The following is a 25092-nucleotide window of genomic DNA, read 5'->3' as shown; positions in this document are numbered from 1 at the left end:
TTTCCATTTTCTTTATACTTCTACTCCATTTTGCAAGTGTGAACACTGCAGAAATCTAATGCACTGCAATACAAGTAATCTGTTTCTATTATCAGGTCCTAAAAGTTTTATTTTCTTAAAACAAGCGGACAAATCTGCCATTGCGGTCAGATCAGTTCAGCCTGTTTTGATGGAAGTCAACTAGTTTTATGAATGATCTAGAATAAAGTGAACTAAAGCAGCGATCCCCTTTTCTGTCTTCTTCCAAGATTCTCGCATTCATTTGTAAAAGGTTCTTGAAACAAGCTGATTTCACTGATGACACTTGTGTACATGAGTACAACTTTAAATGCAGGACTTTTACTCGTAATGGAGTATTGTCACATTGTGGCATTGATACTTTTACCTAGGTAAAGGGTCTGAACACTTCCTCCCCAACTGCTATTTGCAAATAAATAAGCAAGGAGGTGGAAAATGATTAGAGGCATTTCTCACTGAATCCAATGTAAATTCCATTCTCAAGCATTCTCAAAAGCAGTATGCACCTCCACCCCCAGTGTGACATTGGGTTGCATTGGTTAAACAACACGGGTTTTGTAATAAATGGACTGAATTCAGTTGTCTAATTTCTGGCCTAATTATTCAGACAGATAAAATAACACCAACATCCAAACACTGGGCATTCAAATCTGTCAGCTGTGATTAATTCAGCGCAAGTTGGAAGAGAACAGTCCTCTTACACAGAACTGGGTCATCCTTTAGATGTTCAGGAATAGCATTGTTGTAATAGTTATAACTGAAGCAGTCAGCATGCTTTGTTAACATTAACTGTGTCATCTAACTAGTACATATAAATATTAATGGGAAGAGTCAGAACTTTGTGGCGTTATTGGGGGAAGGATGTAGCAACAACGGGGGCGCTGTGAAGGAAGGTTTCATCGTGATATATTTCATAACACAGGAATACACAAGAACAGTCACTATAATCATGCTGAGTGCCATTTGACCTAACATGCACAGACATATAGTATATATCAATGCATTCCTTTGCCATTGCCTTCATGCTTTAGTCAGTGAAAACATTAGCTTATCAACGGCGCACTCGTCGTTCAGACTTTTTCCAGCAGATGGCAACATCCTCATTTGGAGCAGCAGCTTGCATAATGACAGCCCCACACAGCAGCAGGAATGTGCAAAAGGAAATGAATCATGAAAATGATTCCACTTGGTAAATCAAGTAGCATTATAAATCACAAAGTCTGTTTCCAATTTTCAGCACTGCACCTTAATCAATATTTTATACTTCTACGTGCAGCATGCTGAAATATTGACTGACCACCACCAGTGTTTGAAGGTTATACCTTACGCACCCAGGACACCTCTCAAAACAGCCCTCTTGTCTGAGCAGACACATCACACAGTTGACCTCAAGGCAGGAAGTAGAGCTATCAGTCAGAGAATCTGTGAGGCTGTCAGGAAACCAATCAGAAAATAAGTTGATGAATCAATTGGCAAAGTCAAACAGTAGCCGCAGCAGTCTGAATAGATCCTTGGCTGACAAGCTGATATAAAGGGCTCAGACTTGTTTGCTGAAGATCAAAACGGATCCTGAAAGTGAGCCCGAGGGCTGTATGATAATAGCTTCACTCACACCAGGACATTTAAAAACCCCCCTGCTCTCTGTCTGATTCAGTAATCCACCACAAATAGACTACAACGTGGTTTCTGGGCACATACTGTATGTTGGCATTCAAATTGAACGTTAAATTTCCAAATTGAATGAACATTCATGTGCTTTAGCTGTTTGTTGTCGTTTGACTGTTATTTTAATTCACTCTGTGCATCTTTCAGATTGATTGGTGTCCACGTTCCTGGGACCCTGGAAAAGAATAAGCAGGCATAGAAAATGAATGGATGGAAATATTTTGAGAAGCAGCCACCATTCTCATTTTCATTTTTTTTTTTTTTTTTTTAAGCAAATGTCACCAGCCATGGCGCCTAGTCTGTCGCTAAAATAAGACCCTTTCCAAACAGACCAGGTTGAGTTGGCTCCATGCATCCACATTATGTTGCAACAATGTTTTGGGGAACAAAAAAAAAATCTTGAAATGCATCCACGCTCACCTCCTCTGTGCTGCCCTCTTGAGTCTGTTTGTGCACTTGCCAGGTTCCGCTCACTGTCCATGTTGTACTTGGGGGGGGGTTTAGAGACAGGCCAGGCTCCAAGGCTGCAGATGGATACTGTAGAGTTATTGTGACAAAAGCAAATTCTTTTTTTTTTTTATTAACTAAGGGCTTGCAGCAATTACATGTCTCTGAATCTGGCTGACGAAGCATCGTCCATTATCATCCACCCACTCTAGAACAAGACCATTGTGCTGGTCACTATAAGAAATTGAGTTGTGATCATTTTTACGAGTGTAGTCTATCACATAATGGCTTTAAGTCCAAATGAGTTGGCACACAGTCACTATGAAATTTGATATAATTGTTAAGATCTCAGACAGAGTCCAGTTGCTCCAAACATGCTGAAACCCCATTGTCTTTTACCATTTCCACGGGCACGGAGAGTGCAACTGCTTAACTGGTAAATAATAATACTGGTTATCCAATCACACATAACTCAGTGACATACTCTCTAACATGCAGTTAGTTTACGTTTAAGAAAAGAAAACACTGCGTAGGCACACATACTGTAGATTACGACCATTATAACCGGAAAAAAACGGGGCCAGTCAGTCAATGTGGCTGAATTTGACTGATGTATTGATCGAGTGGCCACTTCTTGCGTTTGCAATGCAGCAAACCCCATAAGTTATTTTCAACACTGCTGACTTACAGTTTCCCCAACAGGATATTTATCTGTCATAACACATGAAACCCCCCCCCCCCAAAAAAAACTGATGTGTCACCTGGAAGCATATTTTTTTTCTTCCCTTCAGACCAGAGCACGGACCCACATAAGAGGTCTTGGTCTTCATATGAGCAGGATAAGCCTCGGCGTGTCTGGCGGTCAGGGGAAATTACAGCGCCACGTAGACATTTTAGTAGCCGATCCACACATTTAATATCAAACACAGACGCGGACGTCTGTCATAGATGTTAATATGAGATACAGAAAATAGGAACACAGCGTACCTGAGGGGCATCACAGCGCAGCAAGGCTTACAGCCAGAGAGCACATATCATTGCATTTTGTTGGAAACAGTCATACATAGTTCATTTAATTATAAATAACACTGATTGTGTCCTTTCCCTTTGCTGTTTTTTCCCCCCTCGGAGAGCAATATGAGCATTGATTTTATGACAGTGTAAAGGATGAACTAGTTAAACCCTGTCGTGGCTGGTTGTAGGGCATCCTGACAAGATCTGTGTTTGTGAGCATTTCAGCCATTTTCTTGGTTTCGACATTCACCACTTCCCACAGGTAAGTGGCCTTCAATAATAAACTAGATTTCATACTTTATTACGATTTCTTTTAAAAGCCAAGTTAATGCCCACGAACCATTTTACCACAGTGTTAAGAGAAAGGCAGAAAACATGTCCTTGATGACAGTTTACGCGCGGAAGACGTCCTGTGTTTATTTGTTTTTCATGGGACTCACCTGTGCAAATGAGGTTGAAAGCAAGGTTATGATCCATAGTCACTCAAAACGTAGATCCTGTGTCCTGCAAAGGGTTTTAAAAATCACACATTAAATCATTTCAAGCACAAGATACATGGAAATCTCATTTTTAGAGTCTACAGCCGTCTACTAACCCTGGCACAGTGGTGCTTTGAGCTAAGCGCTAACAAAAGCATGTTATGGTTCTTTCTGAGATGTAACTAAATCCCTTGCCAGATGCAGCTCCATCATTGTTTTCTGTATGACTTCACACTGAGTGGAACATCAGAGCGCAAACTCAACAGAGTTAAATTTGGCATGCTTCGTCCTAAATGGCCCATAGCCCCCGCAGCACAAAGTTCACATCCCAAGCTGGTTTTAGCCAGACTGGTTGACACTGGGCTGCCCTTTCCCACTCTACCGGGGATTTTGAGAAATGTTTACTCCGAAAGTTCATGACCCTGCAGATCAACCACGGCGTCATTGTTTGTAATGAACCGTACAGGAAATTTGTGGTAAATACGCTTGCTGGAGATGAGACTTTTCACATGGGAGAGTCAGAATTTGGCGAGGTGGCTGTTAACTTCGCTTTCCTCTAGGTCTGGACTGAGAGTAAGCTAAGGTCATAGTCAAGTGAGGGGTGAAAGACGTTGGCAGACGGAGATTGACATTGCTCGCTCTCCCCAGCCGGTTTGTAAAACATTTACCCTTGTGCTTATCTGACATGGCAAATATCATCCATGTTCTTCCAGTGTCAGCCAAGATCCCTCAAGCTGACAGGCTGCACTGTGGACCGCGGGGACTCTCACTCGTCATGAATATTACATTGGGTCTGTTTACATGCTTGCACATGGCCACCAATAAGGAAGCTGTTCAAAACAGCTATCACTGATCTTAGTACCTTAGTGATTTATGACTATAAAGACTTTACTCTCGTACTTTACACCCGGTGGACTCACTGGTGAAGGAAGTAGTCTTTGACTTATTGTTTCCGCCCTCTCTGCAGACTCTCGGCACATCAAGTTTATTAGTCATTTATGACTAATTACCGCTTCTTGTATGTAGATTAGGAGGCCATGGGAAGCAGCAAGGGTCAAGAGGATATCAGGCATGAAAGGAGAGAAAGGGCCGAGGCCATGCTGCCACTTGTCATATTTACACGAAGCGTTAGAAGAATGGCCTGAATGTAATGCTGCGGAGGGGAGGGGGGGGGTGGGGGTGGCGCTGGTGGTTTGTTGTGTGGTTTGTGTGCGTGTGTGTGTGTGGAGAGGGAGGGTGGGGGTGCCACAGCTGCAGGCCAACAGTTGATCCTAGTCCCGGGAAGCAGGATCAACCAGGTCAGGGCAAGGAGGGGCGGGGGTGGGGGGGTGAAAGGGGGGGTAAAAGGTCGTGACCCCGGGGGTTAAGGAACAGACTTCACAAAGAGGTACATCTTCAAACGCAAAGGCCCCACTGGGGGGAACCGCTATAAGGTTGGGAAAATAAACCAATTTGACCTCCTTTCTCCGAGCGGGAGTTTCCCCAGGTGTTTGCTTTAACCTCTTTCTTGTTGTCTGACTTGAGGCGCTGCTCTCATGTGTACTTACACTCATCCAGGCTCTGCAGCAGCATTACTTCAAGGCAAAGCACACGAGGATCTTTTCCGGAATCTGTTAGCAAGGAAGTGTGGCATTTTAGCGTTTTATTAATACACTCCGCCTTTATGACACTCCAAATGGGGCCATGCAACCCATAAAATGCTAATTACATTGTGTTTGTGCGTGTGTGTGTGTGTGTGTGTGTGTGTGTGTGTGTGTTTACATAACATGTGAGGTCAAACCATGTGCTCAAAGTTCAAACACTTGTATGAGGAAAGGGCAATCGAACATCTGTGAGCATATTTATCACACCCATCACCATGACAACTAGTGACAAGTGTTGGCTCTGTATGGCCTCCATGTGAATAAACAAAGCGCCCAACCTGAAGATCTCATTTACAGTCAAATCTATGCTCAATAGTAGCTGGTGTTTTAAACAGTTCATGTAGATAAACCCTTTTGACCGAGCCAGTTAAGCGCAGCCAAGTTGTTTGTCAGAGAAGAAGCATCTGTAAGGCCAGGAAGTAAGTTTTTTTGGAGGCCTCATAACTATGAAATGCCTGTTGTGGGACTTGTGAGTCCTTGGCCTCTGGTTGAGTCATTGGTGGCCTGGTGTGCAGCGCTCACATCCTTTTGGCCTCATGCTGAGGTCAGGAAACCAAAGAGAGAAGCCACAGACAAACAGCCGATTGTCAAGTTTTACACCTTGACCTCAGCTTAAACTTGTGACTCCATCCTTTATGTTTGCCGCCGCTTCAGCAATCGGAGGAAATCAAGAGGTTACTGGAGGTTCAGCCTTGATAAGAATCTTGAAATGGAGAAGTTCGCGGAGGGGAAAGGTTACTGGGAGTTTAAAGAGAGTGCAGTCAGTCATGGGGAGTATTAAATAAAAGGGAAGTCAGGGCTGAGGGAACTGCGCTGCGATTTCAAAATTGCACTGCAGACAAAAAGCCGTCTGTTCGCTCACTGGACTTCATATTCAAACCCAGAGCAAGGGAAGTTTAGCTTGAACTCGTCTTCACCTTCAGGAAGTCTCACGCTACAGGCGGTTTTTCTCAAGTCAAGAAAATGATCACAAAATAGACAACTCTCTGGATCGACTGTACAATGAGAACTAGGCTTTTAAATAAAATATATAGTTTCCATTTTGTAGGGCACATCCTTGGGCATTCAGCGTACATCTGGTGACCTCCATGTGTCCCCCCCCCACCCCCCCCCACCCCACTCCTGTTAGTGTCTTTCCTGCCTTTGTTAAGACTCAGCACTGTAGTGAGCAGCAGCCAACTCAGAAGCAGAAGTTTTGGGGCAAATACAGGACATCCTCTCACTCTACTTGAACAGCCCAGAGTCTTTGATTACACAAAGTGCAGTTTGGCTTTGATGTCCTGTTTTTTTTAATAATGGTATTCTGTATTGTGCAGCAAGGCAGATATTGGGATGTACAGCGCCCCAATTGCTCTATTGGTTGCTTTGGTCTATGTTAATATGCTCTGCGAAAGTGACCACCGATGTGAATTAAAACTCGGCCGCACATGACCCTCAAACAAGAGAACATGATTAAACGGTTTAAAAGAATTTACAGAAAAATACAAAAACGTCTAATGGTAGCTTTCCCCAGATAACATCTTATAATATCTGATATACTTGCATACGTCCACAAGAAAAACACACTTCTGAAGGGCAAACTAGAAAAAGAGGAACACAATCATACTAGGTCATGCATTTCAGTACTTTATTTCTGAGATATCAGTGCAAATGAACACCAAAAATGAAAACATAAAAAAATGAAATAATGTTTCAGGTCTTCACATGAAAAAAATGAAACACCTTTTTTTTTTCTTTTTTTTTTTATATATTTGCTGCTACAAATGTATTTCTTAGATGCACAATGCAGATCTATGATTGTACGTCAATCCCCCACTATAGCCCCAAGCTCTTTCACAGAGCTTTGTTAACCAGTAACAGAAAAGAAAAATCACAAAAATATTCAATGCACGTTTATTTTTCACACATTTTAATCAACTTGCTCAACAGTCTGTGGTTATTTAGGGACTGTTCATATTCTAAACGGACCTCTCTCTGTGATAAAAAAAGACCTATTTTAAGACTTGACATTTTCCCCCATCACCAGTAGGGATACACAGGTAGTTCCCATGCGTCTGCATGCAACAGGCAGCAGTGAGGAGAGTCAGACATTATTACACAACACAGCGCAGGATAGATTATCATTTACCACATAGAGACACATGCAAAGAACAAACCAACCAAAAAAAGATGGGCATAGCATCCTCTGCCTTTGTATGTACACTTGTACGCATATAATTCATATTTACATATCAGGGCATTAAAAACTAGGGTAATATCTTTTTCTTAAACATTACAAAATAGTCATCTTTCATACTGAAAGTACTATTTACACAAATATATTTAACCATTGTGAAAATGTATTAATAATCAAAGAGACGTACTTCATAGGTATATGTATTAAAAAGATCACAAGACTAAATGGATAAAGCAGTGTGTGAAATTAACTGAAAAGAATACAGTACAATCAAAATAAGGAGCTAGATACCAGATATCCCTCAAGACACCAAAATGTCTTGGTGATTATTGGGGGGCAGGTACACATATCCAGCTGCTTTGAAAACAAAGATGTACCTGTGGTCTTCTCTTAATTATCATGCAATTCTTTTGACATTTTATGAGTTAAGAGACCGCCACAAAAATAAAACATGTCCATAAACCACAACAGTTAAGAAATGATGAAAAAAACCACAAACTGTCAAATTCTCAACAGATAACAATACTGACATTTTTTATTACATGCCATTAAATTATTCTGGAAAGACAGCGGACTTCGATAGTGCAAACTCTGGGGGCTCCTTTAATTGACATGAAAAGAAAAAGCCATGTGCTTCACACACACACACACACACACAGTTTTTTTGTGAGCATGAAGGAAAGTGGCGCGGGTTTACCCAGGATGGTAACATACGTTTCTCAGACACTGCAGCCTTTTAACTGTTGCTCTAGAAACCTGTTTACATACAGTTGCTCAACTGTAAGCACCGCACATGCTCTGTTGACCCATCTGCTCAAAACGGCACAATCTGCAAACACGGCACCCTGAGTTTGCACTGTCGAATATTGCCCTTAAAAGTTCAATTCAAATAAAAGCATAATTCAATGAATTGTGACCATTCAAACCTCCACTGGTATATTCTTACTCCATTGGTAATCATACAACACCATGAAATCTTGAGGAAAAGCAAGACAAAGCATTCATTGTGGTAGGATCCTCACTGAAACTATTGCAGTGCGAATATTGTTTTCAAGGTCCTCCTTTGAATGAATTTATCATGTACATTGTCGTAATAGACCACTGTGTCTGCCCGAGAATGACTGTATTTGGAATCTTATCTAAAATTGATGGGACTCTGTCTATCTGAAAATGTTCTGATGGGGAAAATAAATAAATGTCCACTGAACTGAGCGCTAACATTTTTGGAGTCATCAATAATAAATGTTGCCTGAAATGTTCTTTCTAAATGTTTTATGGCAGACAACAAAGAGGACATGGAATAGTGATATGTGCACAATTCAGATACAAATAAGAAGTGTAAAACAAGACCAAATTGTAAAGGAGGACTCAATAATTGACAAAATGAAATATGTAGTGTATGATAATCACTGATGGGAAGTTGTGACAGTGACGTAGTTCTGGCTGAATCAATTAGACATTTTGTACCATTCCATGACCTCACTATTTGAAATTGAGAAACCAATGTAAGTATACATTTGAATTTGAACTTGCTCTATTCCACTGAAAAAAATCTTTTTGCATTCTTTGTTATTTGTCTCATCAAACCAATTTGGCAAGTCATTAAAAAAAGGGAAGAAAAAAAAACAAAACAAAAAAAAAAGAGTCAATGAATTCGATTCCATTTTGTGTTTTTCTGTAGTTGATACAACTTCTATTCAGATGATTGGCTCAGCCCCTGGCTCTCATGGCTGTGCTTGTCATTGTGGGTCGGTGATTGTGGGGTGGAGCTCAGATTGTGTTCATAGGCATGCATGTCACTGATTGGCTCTTCCTTGACTCTGACCACAGATTGGGTTCCCTCTGCCTGATCTCTCACCTCCTTCCTCAGCTGAATGCTGCCCTTCTGCAACATGTAATACAGGATAGGGTTGGAACGTGAGAGTCGCGGAGAGTCCAGGTTTGAGTCACAACCCTCCTCCTCCTCGTTCTCCTGACTACTCCATCGCACAGGGCTCTCAGGCTCCTGTTTGACTAGAGTAGGGGGGTCCCGTTTTTGAGTGACTGGCCATGGAGCTGGGTGGCGGCTCCAGGGGGTATGGATAGGGCTGTCACCTGCAGGGGGGGTGGGCAGTGGTCTGAGATTACTTGGAAGCCCTGAGTTGAGGGAACCATGGGGGTGCCAGCCGGGCAGGTGGAGGAAGCTGTGATTATGGGCAGGCTGACTGAGAATGCTGCCGTTGGTCTTGCCATTGGCCTGCAGGACTGAAGGACTGGGTGTCCCCCGGGGCTGCTGGGACAGCTCCTTCAGACAGTTGTCAGAAAGCAGCAGCTGTTTGAGCACATTGAAGCCCCGACTCTCTCTAGTGAGGGTTTCACTTGGTGGGCTCCTGGGTGGAGCCTCCTCTTCCTTCAGACTCCTCTGCAGGTCAGGCTCTTCCTGAACAGCAGAAGAGGCAAAAATGTTTGTGTTGCCACTGTCCACTGCTCTTGGAGAGCTTGTATTATTCAAACTATCAGTCCGATCAGAGCAGAGGCGTCTCTTCTTAGGATTGGGGCTTGGATACTCCCTCTGTTCCTCTTTAAACTGTCTGGGCTGTGACTCAGCCTGCATAGCAGCACTGGTATAGTAGGTAGCAGTCTGTTGTTTAAGCAACTGGCTTAGGAGGCCATATTTTGCTATGACCTCTGCAGGCCGTGGTTCTGTTTTAAAGTCCTGTTGAGAATCTGAGAGGGGGTTATTCTTCTCATAGCCACTAGGTCTTTTTCTGCCACTTGAGTCCTCAGACATGGCCGGGGGTGGTCCCACCTCTTCCGTGAGCTCCGTTTTGACCTTTATGTCCAAAGGGGGCCCTTTGGAGCTGTCACAGATGATGGAAGCACCGGGGCTCTTCTCATAGAACCCCCCTGCCACGTCCACACTCCTCCTTCCACTGCCACTGGGCCTATCTTTGCGGCTGACTGTAGGAGTAGCTGAGCCTGTTCCTAGAAGGAGCTGTAGCACGGTGCGCCTCTCTAGAAGGTTCTCAATCTGTGATGAAGGAGGAGAAGCTTCCTTCCGACTGAAAGGTGTGCCACTGCCTGATGGTCCATCAGAGAGTGGAGTGGTGGTGGTCCTGTGGATTGGAGCATTGAGCCTTTCCAATAGGGCAAGGGGCCTGCTGGCATCGGGCTCCTGACCCAGCCCTTTGTTGGAGGGGATGGGTGGGGATGAAGAAGCTGTGCCACACTGAGCCAGATTCTGTAACAGTTTACTGGCACTGAAGGCAGGCTCTGAAGACTTCTCAGCAGGGAAGGCTTTAGACTTACACAAATCCAATGGGCTGGACTGGACATGGGGGGAGGGGTAAGAGTAAGGGGATAGTACACTGCTAGGGTCACGATTAAGAGAGTAGAGGGGCTGGGCTGAGGCTACAGGTCTATCTATGGGGCTTTTTGTTCTGGTCTCCTCCCAGGACACCAGTCCCTTTGGTTGGCCTCGAGACATGGTGGCCATAGTTATATCAAGTGGCAAATCCTGGTTACCTACGCTTTTATTACCCATTTCATTATTTCTGCGCTCAAGAAGAAGCTGCATAAGTGTGACCTTAGGGTGGGATTTTAGGTCTGGGCTCATTTCAGGCTCCTTGTTCTTGGACACCTTTGATCCTGATGTCTCCGGCTTCCACTTGTTTATTAAAGATTCTGTTAGTTTGTCCAGGGAGGAGGTAGAGATAGAGGAGGAGGAAGAGGAAGAGGAAGAAATAGCAGTGGAAACAGAGGAGACAAGAGTAGAGGAGGGTGAAAAGGTTGTAGTGGAGGGTTGAGCAGAAGCTTGAGGAGAGAATGCAATTGGAGTGGAGGAAAACACTGTGGTGGAAGAAGAAAGGGTAGAGGTGGAAGAAGAGAAGGAGGAGAAGGAGGAAGAGGGGGTGGTAGTTTTGGGCCCTGTGTCTTGTGTATTCGCCCGGCTTCTCATGGAGAGGTCAATGGGAGAGCAACTCGAGTAGGAACTCTCTGCATCACTGCTGTCCTTGGTCAGGCTCCTCTCCTGGGTGGAGCACTCGCTGTCCGATGTGACTGAAGAGGAGCCGCTTGGTGGCAGAATGCCACAGCTGTCCTCCAGGTGCCCATTCTTTGTCAGCTGCTTCTGGTTGTTGTGGTTGTTGAGTAGCAGCAGCAGCAAGCTGCTGCATGTCTGGGGGGGACGGGTTGGACGTGAGTCAAAGCCTCGCTTCTCCCTAGGTGGTTGGCTGTGAGTGTGGTTTGGAGCATGAGGGGGAGTGGGTGGGGAGCTTTGGCTATGGCCACGCAGCAAAGAGGGGCTCTGTGGACTGGACAGGGCTGTTCGAGGGAGTGTTGTTGTTGTTGTGGTTGTTGCCGTCATTCCATTTTGGGTTGTTAAGGAGCTTAGTGTGTCCGGGGCTCCGGGCTGAGTCCCTCCCACACTAGGTGGCCTTTTGTCCTGGCCATGCTGCTGGTTTGCCATGGCAGCTAGTCTCTCGCTGGCAGATCTTCCCGAGAGCTGGGCTTTGAGGGCATGCTCTCTGGAGTACTGCTGGAGATGGGCTTCACTGGACAGCAACAGGGCCAGTTGACTGCAGGCCACACTGGGCTTGGGTGAAGGTGCTGGACTAGAACGGATTTTCACCATGTTGGCCACGGCCTTCAGACGCTCGGCACAGGAAACTGATTCAGCAGCTGTTGGAGCAGAGGGAGGCGTGGCACTGTGTGCTGACCGAGGTGATTCTGGGGGTCTGTCCTGACTGTGTCCCCGGCGACTGTAAGGTGTGTTGCTGTGATTTTGAAGCTTGCTCTTCCTCATTAGCCCCTTTAAGCGGCTTGAGGCTGTCCCATACACCGGAAGTGGCTCTTTGTCTGCAGGTGGTGCCTTGGAGGGAGAAGAACACTCACTGGGGGGTTTATTAGAGTGCTGAGACATTGCCACACTCTGAAGCCGTGAACTGAATGACTGAAGCAGGGAAGCCAACAGGGTGCTCTCCCCTGCATGAGGCGATCCCTCTAGTGCTCCATTTTGCAGGCCCCCCCCTTGGCCATTCAGCTCCATTGGGGGTGAACTCATCCGCTGGTTCCCTGGATCATTCCAGGCTCCAGAGCGCAGTAGGCGGGCCTTCTTTAGGTGCTGCGAAGAACCTAGTGTGGGCCCGTTGGTTCCAGCCTTGGGAGCTGTGGGTCCATGGTTGGGCAGTTGGAAGGGCCCGCCCACCTTGTCACCCTGCTCCTGGTTGCTGTGGGCAGCCTCGGACCTCCCGCTTGCCGTGGCCCCAGGCCCGGCTACCACTGGATGCATCAGTAAACCTTCCAGATAAGTTAGAACAGCTGAATCCTTGTGTGTCTCAGGGCCAGGCTCCTCCCCATGAGTCATGTTCAATACTAGGATCCCCTCGTATGGTTCAGCACTGCTACTGGGAAACAAATGTCCACTAGGTCATCTGGTTGACAGTGGCATGTACTTCCTAAATACCAAAAACAGGGCAGGCAATTGCACAGAGCGAGTCTGCACGGGGCTGAAGGATGCACTGGCCGGATGTGATCCCTCTCTGTAGTGGGCACAGTCAGCACTTTGGTGAAACAGCAACCATAGTTGGAGGCAATCTGGGGCAGGTGGGCCTCCCAGGCATTGTTGTATGCCTTTAAACACCGTAGGATCCCAGAAGGCCCAGCTCCAGGCTTATGTGAGTAGTAAGCGAGGAGTCAGCGGGATTTCACCACAAAGATGTTGACACATTCCGTGGCTGTGGATGTTTGGGATGTCTGTCTTAAGGCCTGGCTGTGGTTCTGTCAGTGGCGCCTTTCAGCTCTCCAGATCTTACATGGGGGACCTAAGGGAGTGAGTGAGAGAGAGAAAAGAGGGAGGGAGGGAGGGGGAGAGAGAGAGAGATGGTTGGGAGGAGAAAAAGGAGAAACTGTGTGAAAAGCAGAGATTTGCACAGCACTATATCACATTCATTTCACCACCTTGTCTGCCATCTCTGTTACTTAGCAACATTTCAGATTGACTGCACACGGCTCCTTCTCCTCTCTGCACTCTCCCCTCGCAGCCACCAAACAGACGACAAATGTAGATTAGGCCTGATTGGATCCAAATTGAAAATTCAAGCCCACTACCTTGAAAACATTCAGGTCTTGAGCTGTAAGCCCCTCACAGCGATGTCTTTCAAAAGTGAAGGGTCTTGTGAGAGCTGGGAATCATTTCTTATGCAGCTTGTCATTTCAGTGGATTATCCCCCAGCCCCCACTCCCACCCCCACCCGCCACCTCCTGCTCCTTACACGACGCAACCCTCGATCTACACAAAGCAGGAGCCACCCACCCACATGCACACAAGTAAGCATTTAAGCATTCACGCTTAGACACAAGCATGAAAATGTGCATGAAGACCTCTACGTGTGCATGCATACTCTCACACATGCATAGAGTACGTGAAAGCCGTTCTGGTGGCTACTCCAGTCTCACCACTGCACTCTCTTTATTAACACACCTGGGCAGCTGTGAATCCTTCACCGAGCTTAGCTCTTTCGAGCCTGAATTATTTTCAAATCAGAAGACAAGAGCAAAACATGAAGTGACTTGATGTGAGTCGTGTTTACGGGTACAGTACAAAGGCAGTGGAGGATCACAGCAAGGATATAGCTAACAGACAAGCTGTACTTGACTGTCAAGTGTGTGTGTGTGTGTGTGTGTGTATTTTTTGCGTGTGTGTGTGTATTGAGGGGTGGGTGAGGGGGCTCAAGGATCAGGTGCACCTGTCACACCACACCACTGTCAGGAGGGCAGAGCCGGTGACACTGGGGTGAGCATTGTGCCAGTTGCCATGACAGTGTCAGCGGCGCTGCCCTGGGAGACCTCTGCTCTGAACCCTGTCAGCGTGGTTTCCGTGGATACAGGACACCTCCGACAGTCCTGGCCGCATCCCATAAAGGTTAATTAATACAGCGTTTCCACCTCGCCTCAGCTGCTGTCCGTGTCCTTTCCCGATGCCGTCCTCACCTTTGGTGTCCGCTGAGTGGACCGACATAGCAGGTCACACAACAGGACAGCAGCCCTTGATTATGACGAAAGGCCATGGCAACCCACGCAGCCACCAGCCTAAATACTTCACAGAGAGCAGTAGCAAGGGCCAAAAACAACAAGGCAGCAGGCTTCTAATCAGGCTGAAATCCATCCCCGTGGCCAAGGTCCACAGGTTGTCATGACAGTAAGGGCAACGAGGTGACACTTTTAATGCCACCTTGAAAACGAGCTGGGATTAGAAGCCAGATTTAAGTTGATCAGCGCGCAATTAAGTCTGAGTAGCAGTAGGGAAATAATCAGGTTAGCAATTTTAATAACCAAAGGCACACAGGTTGATGAGACTCTTCAGACTGTGCTGCATTGTATAGAAGAGAATAACTTAACTGAGATTGGCCCATCAGCGTCAATTACAGTTCAAGGCCATTTTAAAGCTGTTGACCTAAATCTGACAACAATAAAAGCCAACCTGGTCATACTGGGCCATCTGACGTCTGCTGTCATGCTAATCTTAGATGTTCAGGATTAGGGCTATTTTCCCGCCAGCGAGCTTAACGCAATTATAATAGAATGCTCTGTAACACTACTTTGATCGGCACAGTAAACACGTACACGTGTTTACCTTCAACATAGCACGGTAAACTAGCTAACATGCCACGATACAGCCCCACAGTTAATGAGAGAGAGAATTTAAATAGAAAAGAAACACTGACACGGTCTCAACATGGGAAATTCTGTTAATCTCTCTGCTGCTGGCAGTGAACCTTTGGAATTACAGTTGACCTTGTCTATGTTTTTGCCCAAAGAAACTTCAATACAGAGCAGACGAGGCAGCACAGGGACACTATGAGACTGCACTATGTTAGTTTATATACACACACAACAGAGCCACTGCATTCAGTGTCTCACATTAACTATAACTTCTTTAAACAAAGTGGGGACCTCCAGGCTCTTGAGAGACATGTAATGACAGAGCCTGTGTCAAAAAGGCCCGCTACAGCAAGGGCAAGAAAAAATATGTTCTCCTCAGTGACAGAGCTCTGTTAACAAATAAATGACCTTAATATAGGGAAAGCTGTCCTCTATACTGAGCCCCTAAAGCACACAGCCCTCCTCCTTCCCTCTCTCAGAATGTGTGATGTGTGCATTACTATTACATTATCTCCCCTGGTGTATACATTGAAAATGACCTTACACATCTGTTAACATGTCATCTCATTGGTGGTGGCACCCAAAAAGCCTGACCTCCACCCCCCCCCCCCCCCCCCCTCCCACTCTGGGACACCACACCACCAATGAGCTGCTCTACGGTTTCTGTGGTGATTATCCATTATCCTTGACAATGTCAGCCAATGACAGTGCAGGCACCATACTAAAGTGATTTTTACCCCAACAGTCGACCACGTACGTGTGAGAGGGAGGGCAAGTGATGGGGAGGGGTGAAAGCTTCATCATCCCCTGGCTGGTCGGCTCTTCATCCATTTTTTCTCTCTCTCAGGAACAGGACACTGCACTCTCAGCCGCTTCCTAAGATACCGGCATTACCAGGAGGGCTACATAAAAATGTGCCGATGCAGATGTCACAGATTAGATCTCAAAATGTGACCTTTGTTCCCTGCGCTGACCTCCAGATTACACCCACTCCACAACCCACTGGCACAGGCATGAACACACTTGCAAGTAATACAGCCTTTTTTTTTTTATCTTAAAAGAGTTCCTAAATGACCTTCATTGTCGGGAATGGTAATCCATTTAAGCCATTTAAAATGTATGAGACCAAACAAAAGAATTAAAAAGGGGAAGAGTCAAAGGAGCGGCAGTTAAAGTCAAGGTCATTCATGCCGCCAAGGCTTTTCCACTTGATGCAACAGCTGGTGTCCATGCAAAGCTCTGGGCGTTAATAAAAAGTGACAATGCTGCCCGAGCGGTGTGTATTACTAATGTCTGACACCAGCCTGGCAGATGTGTTCTCCGTGCATTTAAGGGGAGTCAAGGTTAAAGGAATTTAAAAGGAGAGGCGATGCCTAAACACTATTATATCATGTAATCTGCAGCCCAGCCCTGCTGCACATACTCAACGGGGTAGCTCACTTACACATGCAGCGTGACCGCTATTTGTAAAATTCAATATGGCCTGACGTGATTAAATAAGACAAAACATAAGCTACCTGACCAAACGCGGTTGTTCCATGCCTTCCACAAGTGAACGAGTGCACCAGAGGAAAGTTGAATTAAAAGCTCTCGTTCACCTTGAGAGAGGTAAACAAGAGAATAACATGCTACCGAACAGCAGGAGAGCTCGAGCGAGGAGATGTTCTTGCAGATAAGTCAATCAGGACAAAATAACCCTGAAATGCAATACACAGACGCATGCACGCCCGCACAATGAGAACTAGGGCACTGTGACCCACTTCTTAGGATGCATTGACCAAACAAGTCATGCATAGCACACATGCCTCCATGTGCGCACACAGAAACCCGTGGATGCACCCCACATAAAGGAAATGTGATACATGAACGCTGAAAAGTCAGACCTCTTGTGTTAAGTAGCACAGGCGATCCACTGGGGGGGGGGGGGGGGGGGGACATCCCACTCAGAGCACTTGAATGTGAGGAAATGTGTGTGATGACTGCATGCTAACATTTCAGACTTGAACAAAATGGGACCGCAGTGCTAAAGTTCTTGGCCCGCATGTGGCCTTGGATGAGGAGCGCGGGGGCGGGTTTTAACTTCATCTGGACTCATCAGTGCAAAGAGTTCTAGGGGTTGAGAGAGAGCATAGAGGAATTCATGCGCACTGATGAGTCATCTAAGTGGTTCAGAGCCCAGTTGACTGGCCAAGCCAAACTAGCCAGTGCAATGATGATATCACTGCACTGTATCACAGACCTTACATGCCCAGGCTGGCTTGGATGTGCTTACCAAAATGTTTGTGTCCATAGTAAATATTTGTGTGCCATTTGGAAGACCCACCCAAGGGCCATTTCCTGAGTGGCTGAGAATTAGTGCATCAATTAAACACACACACACACATCCCTTCTTAATGAGCCGTGGCTGCCATCAATCTATACCTGATTCATTTCTATTGGGCTCTGAGGTAATCTTCTGCTTACATCGTCTGTCCAAAACGGTGCTCATCCCCCCCCCCCCCCCCCCCCCCCTGAAACAACACATATTTTTTGTAAACACTGGTGCTGGAAATAGGAACAGCTGATTGCCCCATGGCCAGCACGCCAAAAGGCAGAGCTAGGCTCTTGAAACAGACTGCAGTGGTGATGTCTGAGGGAAATGGGCCACTTTGCAATTGAGATCAAATGTCCCACTGTCAGGCTGCCCTGAAAGCTGGATAAAACCAGCTAAAAACCTTGGCCTTTAATGAATCATTTCCATAATATCCTTGGCATCAGCCCTAAGAAGGCTATTGCCGTGAGTCAGCAAGATGTCTTTGCCTTTATTGGGTTAAAAGAGTGCTGCTTTTTTTCTTTTAACTGTGAGTAATTTGGGATGTTTTGGAGTAATATGGCGTGTCACAGAGGTCTAAGTGACAGAAAACGAAGAGGACGTATCTCTGCTATCACTTTGCCTTTCATAATGCTCCCATTGACCTACTTTCTAGTTTTTAAATCAGCCTAATGCTCTGTGTGAGGTTGGAGAATGATAACACAGGGTACAATCGCTTGTGAGGGGACATTCCATTAGAATCATCAAAAACAGTTTGTCCTTTTTACGTAACAATGCAGTCCTATTCAAAAGGTACACAATCAAATGAATATTTTAACTCAATTAGATCAATTGAACCCAATAAAGTATAAAACAATTACGCGTAACCTTTTCTGAGAAAATATCTCAAGCAGCACAAATGCAGTTGGCAGGGTCGAGTACATGCCAATGAACAGGAGACTTCAATGAGATTAGTCCTACACCTGGCCCCCGATGCCCGACCCGGTGCTCGCGGAGCAATTGCTGCTGCAACCGACAAAAAACAGCTTCGCTCTAAATATTCCTGACAGTCTCAGAATCGAAATTAGCATCCAGGTTAATAACCAAAATAACCTTTAAACACGAATTTGTAACTTGGCAATCGGGTGGGGGTGGGGGTGGAGCGAACACATCCATGCACCTGGTAGCTGAATAGGTAATCTCACTTATTATCCAACTACACCTAAATATATTAAAAAGGGACATGATGCGGCAACAAGGTGCAGACGGCACAAACAACAAGTACACTGACAATATCTTTAAACTCTGTATATGTCCCATCAAGAGCAACATTGACAGGAAAACAAAATGAGTAACTGCTGCTAACTATACTCCCCAACTAGCAATAGTATGCTTGCCTTCCTGCAACCCCACCCTGAACCCCGCTGTTACAAAACCTGAACCCAAGTGTAATCTTTAGACAGGCAACCTCAGCTATTTAAGTCGATGTCACGAGCCTCATATGATTCCTTTTCAAGCAAAACACCGGACAAAAACTAATTTTAACCAGTTATTGAGATCTGATAACCCCGGTCAATTACATCGGAGATTATGATGGAATACTTGTCATCACTGCCCTGTGGGCAAATACATTTGCTGCTGCATGGTCAACCACACGAAATCCAAAAATCCTAGACGACTTCCAGTGTTCCGTGGGGCCAAAATAAGACTAATGTAGTTATGAGTCATTTATATGCTGATAAAAAAAAAACCAATCACTACCTTTGTTTATACACATATACTTAATATATATACACACCACGTGCCAAAGGAAAAAACCAAAGGCGCCCGTTCATTTGTCGACTTTGGAACAATCTCCCCCCTCTCATTACATCAGCTGAGTCTGTAGACTTCTTTAGGATGGCTTTCCTTTAACTTCAAGGGCGCCCTCTGGATGGTAGGTGGGCTTTTTTGTTTTCTTTTCTTTTTCCTGTACTGATGTTGATGCAAAGCACTTTGTAACCTGTGTTAAAAAAAAAGGTGGTACGAACTTACATGGGGGCATGGGGATGGAAATGGCAACAAGGGGACGATGACAATAAAGCGTTGGACAGAAATTGTGACACTGCTTTGGATTTCAGTTTATAAAACATGAACCAACACTTAAAAGGTGACTAATGACCTGTTACATTACTGCAAACAGACTCTGGGAACGTGTATCCGAGTATGACTCACCTCTACCGCTGACTACTGCACAGTCCACTCTTTAAAAAGTAACTAAAAATCCCAAAACATTGTAATCCTAATATTAGACAGGTCCTGGGCGATTTCCATCTCTTAATGATAATGGGATGATTGACTCTAAAATCACTTGCTGTGGTTAAAAAGGAAACTTCAAAAATACTGCCAATATAAAGGACGGCTGTCTTTGTATCATATTTTCAGGGACACTCTGAGTTAGATATGTAAAAAAAAAAATGTAAGAATGTATGCAAATATGCATAATGAGATAAATTAAAGCTTACAAGGATTAAATACAGCAGGAAGTTAAGGTGTGAAATAGCCAACAAACTCTCTTTACGTGCTGAAAGCCCTTTTCTTGATCACCCTGATCTCCAACTGAACCAGAGATAAATCCATATCTTATAAACACACTTTATTTAGCTTGACCTCCTCCTTCTTATATTGAAGCCTTCCCCTCACCGGTGAGCCTTAAAAGCCAACACACATCGGTATGCCCTTCTTACTAAATACAGCATGTTTACTTGGAAAAAAAACGATGTGAGGCCCTGTCTGAGCTGTGCTTTGTCTGTCCAGTATTTGTGGGTGAGCTGCCCTGGTCAGAAACTCATCATTATACGAATGTTTTTCAAATTTTATCCCAGTTCTTTACATTGAAACCTCCCTACTAGTCTATAGCAGCCATGTTTATTGGGCAGAGAATTTGGGAAAAAAAGCAAAAGACGTATTAGTCAGACAATGCATGTATATATATATATATATATATATATATGTCGCCTATGCATTTGGATCACTTGTTATAACCACCTAATCATATAAATGAAATAATGAAATAATAAATCTGCTTCTGCGTTTAAACTGGATTTCAAAAACAGGTCGGTCAGGTAAGACCGTGGCCACATTCCGCCAGTGAATGGAGGGTCCATGATTTGGGCCGGGCCCCGGGGACCAGCAGCGAACACAACACTCTTCGTGCGAATAATTTAGAAGACGTCCTCCTTTACATATTTGGTTTAGTCACCAATGGCAAAAGCAGAAGTGCAGCTAAACAGAGGCATTGTATCTATGTCAGTGGGCCTTGATCCTAGTTGTCATTACTCAAACTACTGCTGGCTTTCTATCTAAGCACAGGTTAATTGCAATTAATTGCCTTCACCTGGCAGCCCAGGTGCAATCAGCGCCCGAGGAGCTAGAATGAAAACCTTGCAGGCCGCGACTGAATCCATCTTTTTATACTTTGCGTATTGACGGAAATAATGAACCGGCGACAAATTTCTTTTTCCAAAAATTGAATTTCGCAGAATTCTTTGTTGCTTTTACTGTAACCGAGAGAAACACTAACTGCCACTAACTGTCGGCCTGGATGCAGACAAGCACGGGGGCCAAGGCTCGCAGGAAATGAGTCTGTCTTCCTTCAGTCAGCCACTGACTATTAAATCAGACAGAGAGAGAGAGAGACAAGGCCAGCACCCAACTGCAGCCGGCCTATTATTTCGCCGTAATGAAGGAGATGGAGAGGACAGAGAAAACTATCCAGCGGTGAATGTAGTCAAAAGTTCTCAACGGAGGACCGAAAAAAAATCCACACTAAGCCAAATGCTAACACACCTATTCTGCTGTGGTTGGGGGGGGGGGGGTGAACACAGACACACATCATGCTCCCGTACCTTGTCATCCTTAGCTGTGGAGGCTGATACAGGTAAAGTGCAGTAATCAATTTGCTCTACTGGCAGGAGTGCTCCTTTAGAATACTAATCAGGCTTCAGCCCTCCCCTCTTCCCTCGTTCTCGCCATCCCTCCGCCACCGCCCCCCTCTGCCTTTCTCCTTCCTCGTTCACCTTTCTCATGACTTGACACCCCCCCAGTGCCCCAGACCTGACCAAATGCTAAAGGAGGGCGGGCTGTCTTCTGCACAGATAACTGCTGCCACTAATCAAGCCTACGTGCACCGGGGCGTGGGATTAAAAGAGCTTGCACAGCTTGACTCAGGCACTGAATGGTGTTAGCACGCACACACGCACAAGCAAACACACACACACACACGCACGCACACAGGAGGTCAAAATAAAAACCTATAGGGAAGCCAGCAGCGTCTCGTCCTAGAAACACACACATACACACGAGCCTCAGACGAGCAAACAACACAACAAGGTCAACTTAAAAGCTGATGTTAGGTGAACATTCTCGGGCTATAAAAGAACACACACACAAGGAGATTAGATCTAAATTTACTCCGCCAGTCAAAACGGGACTCGGTGGTGAGCCACCCATCTCTATCTCTCAGAACACATGTCACGCAGGGAGCTGCAGTGTTGTGCGCATCTAAAGCGAAAAAGAGGAACAAACTCGACTGAATTGACAGGGCCTTAATTCCCGTTCGTTTTTCATTTGGAGAGATGGCTTACAAGGGGGGGGGGGGGCTACTCTCTACACCATATCAAACACATACCAGAGTTGCCTGGAGGCTGTAACAAAGCGTCCTGAATGTTACACTGCACACACACACATACACATATACAGGCAATAGGACAGAGGGGGGGAGAGAGAGGGAGAGAGAGAGAGACAACGCCACCCTATGCATCAGTAGGGATATTTCATTATGTACATAACGAGTGCCATTAATCGCTCTTAACAAGAGGACACAACCTCACCTTGGCAGTCTCACACACACAGCAGGAAGGTGGGGGGGGGGGGGGGGGGGGGCATGGAAATATCTACAGTGCGCACAGAAATTAAAATTCACCACACTCAAGGATCCGCCGCCTCCTTTTGACCGACCACATCGGCGGCCCGGGGGTGTGTGGAGGCAAGCCAGCAGTCATATAGAAGCTGCTCATCTGATAGACACATAAAAACACATAAAAAAGTAAAAAAAAAAAGAGAAGAGGAGGAGGAAGGGCAGGGGGAAGAGAGGAAATAAATATATAAATAAAAGGGGGGGAAAATGCCGCAGTGGCGGTTGCCAGCGGGGGCTTGTGCCCTTGACATACTGACACGAGTGGAGGGGGGGGGGGGTACTGTCATGTGACACTCTTGTCATTTGCCTGATCACCCGCCTGCCCGCCCAGCCACCTGGCAAACAACCCCCTCAACCCCCCCCCCCCCCCCCCCCCCCCCCCATCCCAATATCTCGCCCACCTTCGCGCGGCCTCCTCCGTTGACCTGACGGCACTTGCCCCCCCCCCCAACCTACGCCCACCGCCACTGCCACCCCCTCCCTCTATCCCTCTGCAGTCCTAGCACCCCGCCCGCCCCACCCCTAGCGCTCTGCCCCCCCCCCTCCCCCTCCCCCGCGGCTGTGCAGCAAGGTCAGGCGGGTCACCGTGTCCTCATCTGTAATCCGCTGCCATTCGTCAGCAGCCCCGGCCCAGGCTGGAGGAGAGAGAGGAGAGGCAGGCGCTCCGACGAGGGGAGAATGCCCAATTAGGCAGCTGTCACACACACACACACACACACACACACACACACACAGCTCAGCACAGCACAGTAGAGCAGGAGAGAGAAAGAGAGAAAGAGAGAAAGAGAGGAAGGGAGGGAGGCTGCAGAATCAGCCTACTGTCCACAGACAGAGGGGGGGTTGGGGATTGTACATGAACCCTTTCAGCTGTGAGTGTCTGTGTATTGTTTTGGTGCGTGGAGCAGTTGGGGGGGTCAACTACAGTTTAGACATGTATGACTACTATCTGAGGCATGTCAACGGGGGGGGGGGGGTGTGCAGACTTTTGAGGATACAATAGTAAAATTAAATTCTATAACAGGGCAACTCTTCTGATCTGAATGAAGCGAGTGCTGAGTAGTAACTCCAGGTTCTGTTGAGGACCTCGCTTATCTAGAACCACAAGATTGATGAGACGATCAGGGAGAAATGGCCGGGTGCTGCTGAAGACAGAAAAAAAAAACCCACCACAGGGCGACCTCTGTGCAGCGGCCAGTCGGCCATTTAAACAAATCCAAAAGGCCGGGTCAACACGTACCCAGCCACGGTGGACTGTGGACCGGAGTTGTAGCACCACACTGAAGTCCTTTACAGTCCCAGACTAGCAGACATCAAATGGGTGACAAATATCCCATAATTGGATCATTCATCACCAGCGAACACATCTGTTTTGAGTAATGGGAAAACTAATCAGCAAAAATGATACAGAGACGACTCCACGCCAGGCACCGGGAAGATTTATGCTAGAGCGATTCAGGACTGGAGCCTGTACCTATTGATTGTTTAGTCTAAATGCTTTTTCGTTTAATCAAAAGAAAGAGTGAAAACAGTGGTATGCCAGCTGGGTGATGAACAGGTGTGATCGAGCGCCCCGGGGGGGGGGGATACGCGGTGGGGGTTTGAGCTGCTGAGAGGAAAACTCTTTCCACACTCTTCCCTTCCTTAGCGCCACTTTAAATGTCAAAGTTCACCAGGGTTCAGTGGAGCTTCAAATCCAGCTTTGAGTGGTTAGTGTTCAAAAGGATTGCGTCACAAGTGCGAGGGACACTTATCCAGTAAATCCTGTCTGAGTAGAAAGTACAGTTCATAGAGACTTAGGCTAGGTGTCATACAGGCTGAATACACATGTTCCTCTGCCCTAGGGGACGATTTTCACTCGGCTACAGGTGTCTGGGGTAACCTCCTCCTCCTCCCTGCTAGACGGTCAACCGGCGCACAAAATGGAAGGGAAGGACTGTGCAGGTAGAGGAAAAAATGCCCAGTTACATTAATATAGTTAGAGCATGCAAAAGGGATAAACACTGAAATCCCCTGAGCAACACTCCACAGAAAGGACTTTCTCTGCTGCAATTTGAATGTCAATTTATTATTCATCACTGCAAGGGACTTTTTCCAAGGTAGCAACACTCTCATTTTCCATCGGCACGTATAAACCATTTCCTGTTTACCAGCAGTTGAGTCGGGCAGCACCACACGTAACAGTAACAAGTACAGCGTAAGGGATTACAGTTACTAATCCCAGTAACGCTCCGTTACTTTGACATTTTGACGGCTTGCTTACCGTTTTACCGGGAGCTGGATGGCTGGTTAATATCAGTTCATACTGGACCAGTCTGTCCAGGAGTTAGCCTCTACCAAAAGAGGTGAAATGTGACTTCCCGTAATTCCAAAAATGTCTTACTCACATGTTGTGTGTTCTTAGTTGGCTCTCTACTGTCACGCCTCTAGTTTTGTTTGGAGTTGGAGAGGGTGTGTGTGTGTGTGTGTGTGTGTGTGCTGCTGAGGTGAGGACTTCTGGGGACGTAATGTCGCAATGTCTCGCTTTCTATTTCTACGCAAATTTACTGCAGGAGATGTGACAGGGTTTTTTTTGGTCTCTGGGCTGGGTAACGAAACTAGTAATGAGTTATGGAACGCATTACTTTAGCTGCTGACTAATTAGTAAAGTAATGTAATTACTTTTTCAAAGAGTAACGTGTAATGAGTAATTAATTACAGTTTTCTAGTAACTTGCCCCATTAAACACTGTTTAATAGTAGTAGCATAGACTTTAGCATATGGTG

At 45.9% G+C, this 25092-nt stretch overlaps 1 protein-coding gene across 1 annotated transcript; it reads right to left on the bottom strand.

Moving 5' to 3' along the window:
• Window positions 1-9121: 9121 nt before the first annotated feature.
• nrip1b (nuclear receptor interacting protein 1b) lies at window positions 9122-12865 on the bottom strand. The gene has a single exon (XM_070917850.1). It carries the CDS (start codon window positions 12784-12786, stop codon window positions 9136-9138), a length of 3651 nt encoding a protein of 1216 aa, XP_070773951.1. The 5' UTR covers window positions 12787-12865; the 3' UTR covers window positions 9122-9135.
• Window positions 12866-25092: the final 12227 nt, after the last annotated feature.

This window comes from Enoplosus armatus, chromosome 13, assembly GCF_043641665.1.
Source record: "Enoplosus armatus isolate fEnoArm2 chromosome 13, fEnoArm2.hap1, whole genome shotgun sequence".
Lineage (NCBI taxonomy): Eukaryota > Metazoa > Chordata > Actinopteri > Centrarchiformes > Enoplosidae > Enoplosus > Enoplosus armatus.
This window is presented reverse-complemented; position numbering and strand designations above follow the sequence as displayed.